At 40.9% G+C, this 13,768-nt stretch overlaps 2 protein-coding genes across 2 annotated transcripts; one reads left to right on the top strand and one right to left on the bottom strand.

The window, feature by feature from the left end:
- The first annotated feature begins 849 nt into the window (after positions 1–849).
- Positions 850–4,822, top strand: vti1b (vesicle transport through interaction with t-SNAREs 1B). The gene is made up of 6 exons (XM_029460854.1): positions 850–1,090; positions 1,554–1,612; positions 2,116–2,313; positions 3,132–3,305; positions 3,900–3,961; positions 4,311–4,822. Exons 1-6 carry the CDS (start codon positions 994–996, stop codon positions 4,399–4,401), a joined length of 681 nt encoding a protein of 226 aa, XP_029316714.1. The 5' UTR covers positions 850–993; the 3' UTR covers positions 4,402–4,822.
- Positions 4,823–6,175: 1,353 nt separating this feature from the next.
- Positions 6,176–12,305, bottom strand: arg2 (arginase 2). The gene is made up of 8 exons (XM_029460852.1): positions 12,077–12,305; positions 11,918–11,990; positions 8,629–8,803; positions 7,816–7,975; positions 7,477–7,571; positions 7,295–7,399; positions 7,053–7,189; positions 6,176–6,873 (listed from the first exon to the last, which is right to left on the bottom strand). The coding sequence occupies exons 1-8, from the start codon at positions 12,188–12,190 to the stop codon at positions 6,683–6,685; spliced, it is 1,050 nt and encodes a 349-aa protein (XP_029316712.1). The 5' UTR covers positions 12,191–12,305; the 3' UTR covers positions 6,176–6,682.
- Positions 12,306–13,768: the final 1,463 nt, after the last annotated feature.

Here is a 13,768-nt window from a genome sequence, read left to right as displayed (position 1 = left end):
ACTTTATTTCTGTCTTTCATCTGCACATTTCCCTGCAGTGGGACGAATAAAGGATTTCTGATTCTAATATGAATAGTGAAGAAAAATAATTATTTCATTTATTTCTAAACCAAGAGATTGTAGTGTTTGCAGCCTGGCGAGAGAAGGTTACATCTTTATTGTTTTAAATTAGAATTACACCCATGTTTTTATTTACATTAATTAAAAGATATTTTATTTATATATAATGACATTAGAATCATTTGATTGTGTTTATATTAGTATGGGGGGGGGGGGGGGGGGGGGGGGTGAATAAAAGTGGATATAAACAATTTTAGGGAATCAGATTACTTTATCAGACTAAGTAATACAAGTAGATGTAATGTTTCTTATATCTTAATGTTTTTCTCTCCAGGAACCTTATTTGATCTTATGATACAAATGATTTTAGGAACAATATTTTATTAATTACTATCAAGAACAATGCAAACATTTTAAAAGCAAGGCTACAATAAGCATGGACACAAATAAATAAATAATTACATAAACATGTACAATTTTAAAAGTTTACATTTAAGGCTTAAAACTTTTTCTTTCCCCCAATAAATAACTTAAATGAAATGTAGTAGTGTACATATCTTTGGTAAATAATGTTTTTAACTCTGGGAAAGCTGTCCGAGTAGTGCCTGAATAAAATAGTCAACAAAGGTTTTTAAATAGTTTTTATCAAAAATGTGCGTCATTTTAGTTAGTTGTATTCCTATTTAGATGTTACTTTCGGCTTGTTTTATTTGTTGGTTTAAAATAAATCATTTAAATAAATAGTCGTGTTTGATCTTTGGTCAGGCGTTTCAGCGCTGGATCCCGAGGACCCCAAAGCGGAAGCGTCCCGTGGATCTGATTATCATCAAAGCAAAACTAGCTTGCCTTACAGTTGTTCCGGTTGTTAGTGTTTCTAAACACGGAAAGACGAAGTAGTAAAGGAAAGGCAGGTGAGCCTCATTCAACGCAAAAATGTCGTCGGAGGAATTCGAGAAGTTGCAGGAAATCTACAAATCTCTGTACGAGGAGCTGAAGCTGATTCCAGAGGCGGTGCTGAGGTGCCACGGAGGTAAACACTTCATGTTGCTAACGTTAGCTTACTGTGCTACAGTCAGAAGAACAACAGTGGAGACAGAGAACACAGGTGGATTAAAGACTCGTCGATAAATGTAACTCACAGCAACATCATCCTAATGATGAATGGTGACATACAGTGGTTGTATGTTTTCTTTGTGCTTATATATTTGCATATATATATATATATATATATATATATATATATATATATATATATATATATATATATATATATATGAGAGGAATGATGAGAGACTTCCATTGTGTGAAAGCAAGATGAATTATTTTTTCTGTCTTGTCAATTTGATTCCACAATATTAGGACAAATGGGAAGAGCTTTGCCACTTTGTCCACAGTGATTATGTGTCATCGTGGGTGCACTGGTAGTTAAAGGGACCACAGGTCACACAGGTCACACAGTATGTACAGCTGTGACCCTGTGTTTGTGTCTCCAGAGGAGAGGAAGAGGCTGGTGAGGACCTTCGATGAGAGGCAGGGGGAGGCTGAGGAAGTGGTGAGCTGCTGTGTTTGTTCTGTGTTTTGTATTCTGCTCTACTATCAGAGTGAACAGCAGCACGTTGTCCTGCTTGTACTCTGTTGTTTAAAAACCGCAGTGACGATCTTGACGAGGAATTTATAACTGTACTTAAGGAAAGTTTCATTTCAACAACAATGCAATTCAAAGTGCCTTACAATAAAACATTTAAAGCATTCAGACATAGTGCAAAGGTAACACATTATAAAATGACATTTAAATACATTAAAGAGCCAAGAGATTATAAATTAAGTGCAGTAAAAAGACATTTAAATGAAAAAATAAGGGCAAATATTGGAGATAAAAAAGGAACTATTACATTTAAAATATTATAAATAAAATATCTAACAAACTAATTTGTACAACAATGCATCAGCTTTTAAAAAGTAAAGTTTCTATATATCTAATATATCTTTGCCTTTTAGTATCAATAGATTTGTGTTCACAAGCTAATTACAGTTTTTCTTTTTACCCGTCTCCAGTTACAAGGAATGGAAGAAGAGCTGCGTGCGGCCCCGTCCTCCTACCGAAACACAATGAGTACAAAGCTGCGGATGTACCAGCGGGATCTGGCCAAGCTGCAGAGGGACATGAAGAACTCGGCTCCGGGCTTCGGTTCTTCTTCCCAGGCAGTGGAAGGAAGTCACCAAGGCATCTATTCATCACAAAACCAACAAAGTGTGAGTGTGTGGCTGTTGACATTCATATGTTCTGAAAGCACGGCGTCGTCTCATCATGACAGGTATCAACACTTACAAGGAGGAACGTTGCATCTATCTCAAATATCAGTGGAAGAACTTGTTTTGTCTCTAAAGGAAGAAGCTCGCGTCTATTTTCTACTTTTTGAAAATGCAGGAAATCAATAAATTGATTGTGTGAGTACGCAGTGTGTAGAAGTTGACACACTTACTTTAAACGGTTTAAATATCCCCTGGAATGAATTCAAGTAGAATCGTTGGTAAGAAAACTATAACTGTATAATGTGGAAACTATGAAGGACATTTAGTTTCTTTAAAGCTGCACGTCGGGACGCTTCAGTCCCATTGGTCTACACGGAGACGCAACGTTAGTGAACTGCTGTTTTATCTTTGACGGTGTCAATAACAAACCACCAACTGTTTGTCTTTATTCCAATCTGTCCCCAACATTTAAATATTTACTTCCTTGTTTGCACGTTTTATTTTGTTTAACACTTAAACTTTAATACGTATATTTGCAAAAATATATGAGAACGATTTTTAGATGCTCTCAATAAAAAGCGTCACAGAGAGTAAGAGAATTATTTCCGTGGCTGGAGACTTCATGTTCTGGAGGGAATTTATTACAATTTGGCACAAACATCTGGTTAGAATTTGGGGGTCAAAGGTCAAGGACACTGACCTCACAAACCACGTTTTTGGCCGTAACTCAAAAATTCATACGCCAATTCTAACAATTCCCACAAATGTCTAAAGTGATGACAGCTTGGACAGACGTCTTATTTTGTCCACCTCCGCAGACACACGTGCAGTCCCAGAGAGCGCTGCTGCTCCAGGGCACAGACTCGCTGCACAACACCAGCCAGAGCATCGAACGAACGCTTCGCATCGCTGCGGAGACGGACCAGGTCGGGACAGATATCATCGAGGAGCTGGGAGAGCAGAGGGAGCAGCTGGACCGCAGCAGAAACAGAGTGAGCGGGGGGGGGGTGTGTGTGTGCTGTACATGTGTGTGTGTGTGTGTACGTGTGTGTGTACGTACGTGTGTGTGTGTGTGTGTGTGTGTGTGTGTTGTACATGTGTTGTACGTGTGCTGTACATGTGTGTGTGTGCTGCACGTGTGTGTGCTGTGTGTATACTGTACGTGTGTGTGTGCTGTACGTGTGTGTGTGCTGTACGTGTGTGTATATACTGTATGTGTGTGTTTGTACTGTATGTGTGTGTGTGTGTGTGCTGTACATGTGTTGTACGTGTGTGTGTATACTGTATGTGTGTGTGTGTGTGTGTTTGTACTGTATGTGTGTGTGTGTGTGTTTGTACTGTATGTGTGTGTGTGTGTGTTTGTACTGTATGTGTGTGTGTGTGTGTGTTTGTACTGTATGTGTGTGTGTATACTGTATTGTCTGATTTTGCAACACAAAGCGTCGGCGTTACTCAAACTGTGTCAACTAACATGCATGAACTTCCTCACTAACTGTGTTGATATTTGTTTATATTGGATTGTTTTATTATCTAATTGTTGTATTTTGTATTTTGTATTATGTTAAATGTATTCTTGTATTTTCCAGTTGGTGAACACGGGAGAGAATCTCAGTCGGAGTAGAAAGATCCTTCGTGCCATGTCACGGCGGTGAGCGCTTCCCCTGAAATAGAAAATACATTGAAATGCTTTTGTTTTCTTCACGACGCTCTAAATGTTTGAATGTTGGATTCTCCACTTTGACATTATTTCTATAATTAATATCCTCACATGGGATTTGAAGAAGTGATTGTTATTGATGCAGCGGGACCTCATGTCACCTTATGATGTCCGTTAAGAACAGGATGCGTCTCATCTGTGACGTGTTTGTGCTATTTGACAGTTTTAATCATATTTCTTTAATCAGAATCATATTGGATGATTCTCGGGATAACGTGGTGCGCTCATATCATCCCTACGCTGTGTTTAATGTTGACGCTCTTCTTTCGTTGTCTTGTAGGCTGATGACCAACAAGTTGCTGTTGGGTGTCATCATAATCATGGAGTTGGCCATTCTCGGTGCTGTGATTTATCTGAAGTTCTTCCGATGACGCGGGCGAGCCCAGACTCTGCACATCTGTCCTGTAGCAATAATGCTCCTCTGCTGTATCCAGCCAACCTTTCACTGAGCGGGGATTCTGTCCCAGCTGACGCTCATTTGACCAAACCTGCAGAAACTGACCTGCGATTTGCACTTTTAGTTTGTTATCGGACCGTTGTTACCGTTGACGCCCTGCAGGATGACTTTCTGGATTTGCCGCTACAGACCCCGAGATGATTCTGTCGGGATCATCACGTGCAGCTCCTCCGGCGTCTGTACTTGTGAAATGTTATAAATTCTCAGATTGGGGAAACTTTATTATTCGTTCTCTAAACAGTTGTATTGTTACTAAGGCTGTCCTTAACTAAACATGGTTAGTTGACTAACACTAACAGCATTTTGTCGACTTATAATTAAATAATAATATTCCACAAATCTGTAAAACGGAGATTCTCCACAAAGAATAAGGCACTGCTTTAAACCTCCAAGCAGCGACCCTAAATGTGCCATACTTACTTATATATACTTATATACATATATTAAAAAATATATATATTTAAACAAAAAATATATAAATATTTTTTATATATATATATATATATATATATATATATATATATATATATATATATATATATATATATATATATAAAAAATAATTTTTTATATATATATATATTTTTTATATATGTATTTAAAAAAAAATATATATATACACACACACACACACACACAAAAGTTCACGGTAATTCTTGTTGTAATACTCATTGTGACCACAAGAGGCTGAAGTGCACCACTACCCCATGTTCTAAATGGGACTCAAAGCGACAGATTAGTGACGATTAAAATACATTTCTAGCCAAAAGAAACCCGTGGCAGTAATGTTACACACACACACACACACACACACACACACACACACACACACACACACACACACACACACACACACACACACACACACGGCAGTAAATGATGACGCGTCCTCATGCCCCGTATCAAAGTGGTTGTTTAGCTCATTTTGGCCAAACCTGTTTTAATTCATGCGATATTGTTCACGGCTCATAATGTTGTCTAATCACTGTTAGAAATAAGCTTCCTTGTTCCTTATTTCTCAGTATCCACGTCATTAAAGTTAATGTTTAACCTCAGTTTGTATTGTATCTGATATCCTCAGGGACGGCAGCCAAACATCCGCTGCGGAGCTGAACCGTCAACAGCATCTGTGACGATGAAGTTAAGGTTATTATTAAGTTCTGTGTTGAAGTGCCACACCTGCCACTGACGTTGTTCTGCACAGGTGTGACGCCAAGTACACAAACAAGTTGTGGATCAGGGAGACGTGGGATTTATCTGAAATGTCCTTTACGTTAACCTCGCTAAAAGTAAATCCTATGGTTTTATAACCACATGTATAATTATATAATATAATGATTACGTTATAGTTTCATACCTTATCTACTGTAGAGACAAAACAATAAGCATCAAACTTTATTTAAACTTATGCTCAAATGTAGAGATTTAAAACGGCACAAATGTATAAAATAAAAACTTTATAAGAACGATGGGAACAAATGCAAAACAAAGATGTTTATTTGAAAAGGAAATAAGTGTTACCTTTATTAGATGATTAAATCTACTTAAACCTCAAGTATTGCCACTAGTGTGTATTTTATCTGAGTTTCTATATAATATACACGTGTACTCTCAGGTTTATGAACGTAGAGTTCTCCGTTTACTTTGTTTATTCAAATGAAATGAAATAAGACGACTGGACACCAACAAAAAATGTAAATCACATTTATGGAAGACCAAAATATAAACTCTGTTACAGGGACAACAGTCGTTTAGTGGCAACATCAAGTCGAGCATCTTTTCAAGATTAATAGCCAGCATGTAGTCAGTAAATATTAATACACACTAAACCCTAGTATAAGTATTGTGAAAATACAAAAGTAACTAAAGAAAACAGTAACCACAGCTGGTCCAAAAGTGCAAACACATCATTATGTTTAGTAACTGGCTCAGCCACTAAACGTTGGGAGTCCTCCAAACAACGCGTTATAAATATGCAGCATCTTATTACCAAAATAAGTTCGTATTACCGCTTTAAATCCAAAGCATTTCCATCATCGGGACGAAGTTAACTTTCAGTCGCTCGGGTGAGGAGTTCAGACAATAGTTCATGAGACACTAAAGAGATGAGAACAAAACCTTTCAGCTACTTTCAGATCCAGTCTCGCGTGCAGGTCGTGGAATGCTGATAAAGTTCAAAGCGTGGCGTCGCGCGCTCAGAGACGCAGCTGCTCCGTGTCGTCCTTCACAGACGGGATCTCATCGATGGACACGGGGGTGCCTTCTCTCGTCTGACCCAGAGACGATGCGATGACGTCCACCGCTAAAGAGGCGGTGGCCTCCACGGCTTCGCGGTTAGCCCCGAGCCCCGGGTTTACTTCCACCAGGTCCATGGCCGACAGCAGACCTGCGACATATTCACACGTTTCATTTAAAGCCAGAGACACAGAGAGCTGCAAGAGACGACGACCATCGGACACTGCGCTCGCGACTTACAAGTTGGCAACAATGAGCTCAAAGACGACCAATGAAAAGTGCAATAAGCCACCGGCCCCCACGTGCATCAAGCTGTGCAGTCCTCTGTACCTGTGTTATGGATTTCCTCTGTGATGTAGATTCCCTCCCTGTAGGTCAAACCGCCGTTCACCGGCGTTCCTGTAGCCGGAGCCAGAGACGGGTCGAATGCGTCGATGTCGAAGCTCAAGTGGATCGGTCGCTGTTTTCTGTTCGAGGTGAGAGAAGATTAACTTCCACTCAGACGTGAGCAATCATTTATCAAATCAAGTAAATGGACTTTAGCAGGAGTGCAGATAATGTGTGAGAGATACCTCGACAGAAGATGGTCCAGCGTGACCTCCATGACTCTCTGGATGCCGAGTCTGTCGATGTCCCTCATGGTGAAGTACTGGATGCCCAGGGTCTTCAGGATGTGGCTGCAGTACACAATCAAAACCATCAACAACTGGTTTCACAGTTGTGCTTACTTAAAGAAGTGATGGCGTGTACTTACTGCTCTCCGGGGTCGACGTCCCGCAGGCCGATGTACACCAGGTCACTCGAGGACAGGAAGGGCTTGGCCCAGGAGAAGCCGGGGATATCTGGCATCTGTGGGGCACAGGCGGAGACGATGGAATAAAGAACATCGGGTGATATCTGACATTTATACTGAGGTTAGTGTGAGCAGGTCAAAAGTAATGTTTTTCTTTTGCAATGACGTCAAATCAGACGATTAATATAATATAATGTATATTATAATATATATTATAATATAAGGAAATGTTTTCAGGCTTTTAACTCTTTGTGTAAATACTGTCGACTGCTGCAAAGAGATCCTAATCCTCCTCCTCACCTTGTCTTGCAGCTCTTTGAGCATGAACGCCACGGGCTGGCCGTGGAGGTTTCCTGATGGAGAAGACATGGGCGTGTTTATATCTGCATGAGCGTCCACCCAGATGAGACACAGGTCAGGACACTGCTGGGCGTGGCCTCCCACTGATCCAATAGCAAGGCTTCATGAAATGAGAAGGAAGGTCTTATAAATATCTGGTGTTTGTGTCGGTCACATTCAGAGGATGAGAACCCTCGCAAGGGACTCGCAACATTTCACAACATGTCACGTTCTGCCACGAGGCGTCTCAATCAAAGCAATAACAAAAGAGTTTAGTGGCGTTGTGACGTAGCGCGGGATCATGGGAGTTTGTCACCTTCTCTGTTTGGCGCCGCTAACGTTTGTCAGCTTGTTTCTCTGAGAACTTAAGATCCAGACGTTCAGGAGGTTTTTAACAGGAGCCGAATTATCCTCAGAGGTCTCCTCTTCTACTGAACTAATAGATATGCAAAGTTAAACTGATAAAAATACTAAATAAAGCAGTTTCAAGTTAAAAATGAGTGTTTCCCAGGTGCAGTTTGGTGAACACTGGGAGGAGCAGCTATGATCTAACAGCTAACGTTTGTCAGCTTGTTTCTGTGAGAACTTAAGATCCAGACATTCAGGACTAAAATCCTTCATCCTTCAAATATAGAGTTAAAAACACCAGGATGTAGAAAGTGTCTTAAAACTGGATCAACAGTCAGTTTATGAACATCATTTTCGGACATTTTAATGTGGAAATGTTGCGTATTGTACCTTTTTGTTTTTAAACGGAAGACATTAGATAATTACCTGTGATCACCTCCCAGCATGACGAGGGTGTGTCCGGCGCCGACTGCTCTGCTCACGGCGCCGGACAGCATCTTGTTGGCTCCGCCCACAGAGCGAGGGAACTTCACGTCCATGTAGGGCTCGTCCTTCTCCAGGTGGTGGAAGTTGAGGTCGCCAAAGTCGTGGACAGAGTAGTCTGAGAAACACAACGACAAGAAGCTCAATTAAAGCACTTGATGCTTTTAGGACGGGCGTTTAACTGAGTGGCTCTCAGGGTGACGTGTTCAGTGAGTAACGTGTAGAGCTCTGCTGCAGGACGTCCGACTGTTGCACGGAAGGAACCTGCAATTTGTTCGTTTCAGATTCTTTTTGTTGAAGAAATGTTTGTGCAGCAGGTGCCAGGTGTAGTTAATCTGCAGCTTCTATAGCAGGCGTCGGGTGAAAACAAAACTTAATCTCTGGCGGCCGCACCTTTCTGCAGACAGTTTGGCAGCTTGCCACAAACGGCACTTTGCATTCTGAGAAACTAATATTTGTAGTGCATGACAGATAATAATGTTTCTTTCATGCTGATTCCTGACAGTTTAATTCTTCCCCTCTCTGCTGTGAAAGCCAGTGAGACAACTCTTTCACCATTATCCTCATAAAGGAAATGTCGTCCCTATTCTTTAGCATGACACGTGTCCCCTGCAGAGTCATTGAAAGCCTGTGGAACATTAGTGACGGAGCACTCTCCCCATTCCCACAGTCGGCTCAGGTTTCAGTGTTGCATAAGTAGCCGCGGCAGCGAAGACTTAAATCTTTCCACTCGGTTTAGGACACGGACTGCGAAGTAAACAAGTGATGTGATCTCCCACGTCGGAGGTTCATCGGGAGATGTGAGCCTTTGTGGCAGTGTCGTGTTACTCTGCTGATCTGAGGGGAACCGATGCGGATCAGTTCCATTCGTAGCCGGGACAGGAATAGCCCTTGTCTTGATGCAATCTTGAGCATCTATTGCAGGACAATTCAAAAAGTCTGTTACAGCAGCAACAGGCTTCTTCTGTTCGCTGTGAAATGGCAGATTATAGCTGCGACGTGCACGGACGGCACTTCCATCCTGATCACTGGGTAGATGTCGTGCCTCTTTGTGTTTTACTGAGACATGTTTGGAGAAGCTGAGAGTTTAAAGATGGTGTTTAGTTGAGTTGGGGTTTCTAACGTTGGGCTCAGCTGGATCAGGAAGATGACCCAGAGTCAGGACATTATTATATTTACTCTTTATATTAAATACTGTACAGCCTGATAAAATGATGTCGTGTTCTTTGTTTCTTATCATAAAAGGGGTTTAAAAGAAAGCGTAAGATTATGATATTATCAATAATTAAATGTATCAGGATTCTACGTTTCCTCTGCTAAAGTGTATTTTAGATGCATCTTAGCGTGTGGATAGTTCTCAAGTGACTTCCAAACTAGGCAATCCCAAATGCATCTTTCATTAATATATTACATTTCCAGGTTTAAACATATGGGCCATAACTAAATATATATTTTATCATATTAAGTGCTGTTGATTCCAACTGACTGCAGAAAAATAAACATTGCTAATAATAAGGATGAGCAAACAGTAAAGAATATGAAACGTAACAACCGTGTGGCTTCTGCAAGAAGCATGAAAGTATGTCAGCTATAAATAAAATAACATCCCAGCTGTAAAACATTCTGAGAGGACGACACCTGTTGCTCAACATCTGATGTTTACAGCTGATGGACTTTAATTGGCTGCAACACAGGAACAGGTCCTTCACCATCTCACACCTCCATGACTGAATGAAACCTCTGTGTAGTGAAGGCCGAACATTTAGTTTTAAGACGTTATTATGTTTAACCGCTCAAAAGTATATGTTGAGTATTTATAGCAACCTTATCATACATATGAAGCCGGCTTTTAATCTGCTGTGGAGTCAACAGCAGACTCTTCCCGTGACCTCCTCACGTTCTCATCGTGTGAAGACTAGCTGTATGATGGCGCTTTTATTATTATAAGATGTATGTTCGCATCAACTGGTGTTTGTCTTGATCTTAACCGAATATAAAACTTTATTATTAATAATTACATTAGAGCTGCAGCGATTAGTTGACTCATTTCTCATTCCATCAACTATTTTGATGGATTAATCGTTAAAGTTTTCATGTAAAATCGTCCAAAAATGCAGCTTTCAGCCACTCAAATGTGCACATTTCTGTTTTATTTAATATTAAAGTGAATATCTTTTGGGTTGACATTTCTCAGGAGAAAACAATCGTTAGTTGTAACCCTAATTAACATACATCATATTCAAAAGACTTTGAGAGTTATTGCACCAGATGATTCTATTATGTAACCTTGGTATTCAGACTGGTCTGTGTCTGCAGACAGACTTCATGAGTTTATCTCATTAGAAGTCTTTTAGTATTCCTGCAGTGACTGAAGGTAATCTCTCTCTGCATCACCGCCCTCTCTGCTAAATCTCCTTTGTTGTGTAGGCGTTGGATTTCCAGCACAATGCAACCTCATTGACCTGAGCTCTAAAAAAACCATCGGATTCTTTCCGTGTGATGTGTCCTCTTTCATCTCCAGCAGCAGAAGCGCATAATAAAATGAGTTGTTAAAGAGGGGGGGGGGGGGGGGGGGAGTCTGTCTGCAGTGACGACAGAGTGGAAATTCATCACCCGCCTATCCTCTTCCTGCGCCCTTCCGAGCATGTGCACAAGAATGACTAAACCAGACATGTGGCTTGTCCGGGTAACAAACAGAAAGGAACATACATTATGTTGCATGGTGCAGAGTCGCCACAGTGTCCTCTCTGTCCTCTGGTGTCCCACAGAGGGACTCTCGGACACTTATTGCCCTTGTGTTGCATCGCTTCAGTGGATGTCCCCGCGGGGACTGAATAAAGCTCTATCATGTAGTCGCCATTACTTTTTCTTAATGAGGCTCTATTCTTATATTGTGCTGTGAAACTAGGCCTTCTTGCAAAAATATACTTAAAAACAAACTACGTGGCGATTATTGCAATGTCTTTAAGTAGCCTGCATGTTCATATTCTGTTTCACTGGGAACTTCCTCTACACAATGTCGGTTAAAGGAGGATGAAAAGACCTTTTAGGGTATTAAATCAGTGCATGCTGTAATAATCTCTGCCGGATGTTTGTATTTACAGCCTTCCTGTGATGTAACAGGCTGGAAGAATACCGGAGGACGGCGAGGCGATAAATCTGTGTAAACATGCAGGTTATGTAACGCAGCGGAACCGGCTCCGTGATTATGCCCCGTCCCCCCCTCACCTACCTAACCCGGAGAGCCTGTCGATGAGCCCCGCATCTCTGATGGCTTTAGGCCCGTGCTCCACACCTCTTCTTTTCTGTTATTAAAAAAAACAGGAAGGATTTAACTCGTAGTTTTATTTTAAATTTAAGATAAAAAAAAGTCACAATAACATTTTCTTACCTGTCCTCTTGAAAACGGAGCTCCCAGCACAGCCACGGATTGTGCTCTGCTTTGTTGGCACGTGTGGCCGAGTTTAGATCTGAGAAGACGGAATAGAGTTCCTCTCAAAGCCATTATTAATTTATTATTGTTTTCTAAATAATCAGAATCGTCCCAGAGAAAGTGTGATGAAGGCGCCGCGAGATGTTGCGCCGGCTGCTGGATGCTGAATGAGTCCGCGCTGGCGCAACATGCTGGTTTTATTACTGCTGAATCTACTTAATATTCATGAGCTGCTGAATCTACTTAATATTCATGAGCTGCTGAATCTACTTAATATTCATGAGCTGCTGAATCGGAAGACTAAAATGAAGATTAGATTATCAAAAAAATTATTTTCTTGGAAACAATAACTTTAGTTGCATTATTTCGAAGTGATCAGTGATGATAAATGTTTATAAGGTGTTATAAAGTTGTATTAACAGCAGCGCGCTCCTCTTTCATATACAGCGTGTGACGTCAGGTTGAGTGACACACCTTCGGAGTAGCCAATAGGAGACGGCGAAATAAATCAGCGCGCTGTGTGGGCGTGGCCTGCACGCTGTGGGTCAGGTGCTTTTTAACATTTGTTTGTTGTGAAGCGCCAAGACTGCAGTCTCACGAGGTGGAAATTTCCAGAGACACAGCCAAGTGGAATTCACAGGCTTGTTTACAATATAACAGCCTGGCTGTTTGTCTGGTGTCAGATACATTTAGTGGAGCGAGCTTAGAAGGTAAACACTCAACTAAAGTACAACTACCTAATAGTCAGAATCCGGTGTCTTTTCAAGGTTTTGTAAAAGAAAAGATCCTTCAGGTCCATTTCAGATGAGATAAAAGTGCACAACACAGCTGTAGAAGTATCTCTGAGCAGGATTATATATGTGCAGGGAGAACAAACAGGCTAAACAAAAGGTGTGCAATGGACTAGAAATATATTCTTACGAAGGAAAAAATGGATTTGAAGATACCCAACTCACAAGTAATTTATTTAGGCTTAATTCAAGTCTATTTCACAAAGAAAGGTGATTCTGAAACAATGCTGTAGACGTGAGATTTACACACTGCCCCCTACAGTTTAGGAGAAGCTGTTAAATCACAACTTCCGGGTCCGTCACGTGATACCATGGAACCGAAAAAGACCATTTCCCAGAGACTTACATTAGTACTTTAGTATTTTATTTGAATTGCGCTTAATTTAAATGATTAGGTCCTACAAGTTGTAAAATGAACTAATAGCTGAATCCAGAGTTATTTTCCTTCCTCAATCAATGTCAAATAAAAACTGAAACTAGTCGTTAACCGTGGTTGCTGAGCGACACCCAACAAACGTTTGTCTCGTGACGTAATCAGCCTCCCGGGGCGTCACGTTCTGCGTCTGTATTAATATAACAAACGTGTACGTTTTAAGACGACAGACAATACCGCGTTAACACGTCTGTTTAGAACCTCTTAAGGCGTTTGGACCATTAAAGCTTCCGTACGCAGCCAACGGCGAGAACAGTGAACAGGAAGTACACATCGGGAGGTCTCGCGCTCGGAATGAAGAAAGACATTTGGCGCCACCAAGCGTTCGAAAATGGAGAATATTGGAATTTAATATTGAAGTTTTGATTTACATGCCCTGGTTACAGCCTGTCAGGCAAAACCTTCCCCAGGATGTATGAAAATCTC

This window comes from Cottoperca gobio, chromosome 22, assembly GCF_900634415.1.
Source record: "Cottoperca gobio chromosome 22, fCotGob3.1, whole genome shotgun sequence".
Lineage (NCBI taxonomy): Eukaryota > Metazoa > Chordata > Actinopteri > Perciformes > Bovichtidae > Cottoperca > Cottoperca gobio.
Note: the sequence above shows the minus strand (reverse complement) of the source record. Positions and strands in the feature narration are given on the sequence as shown.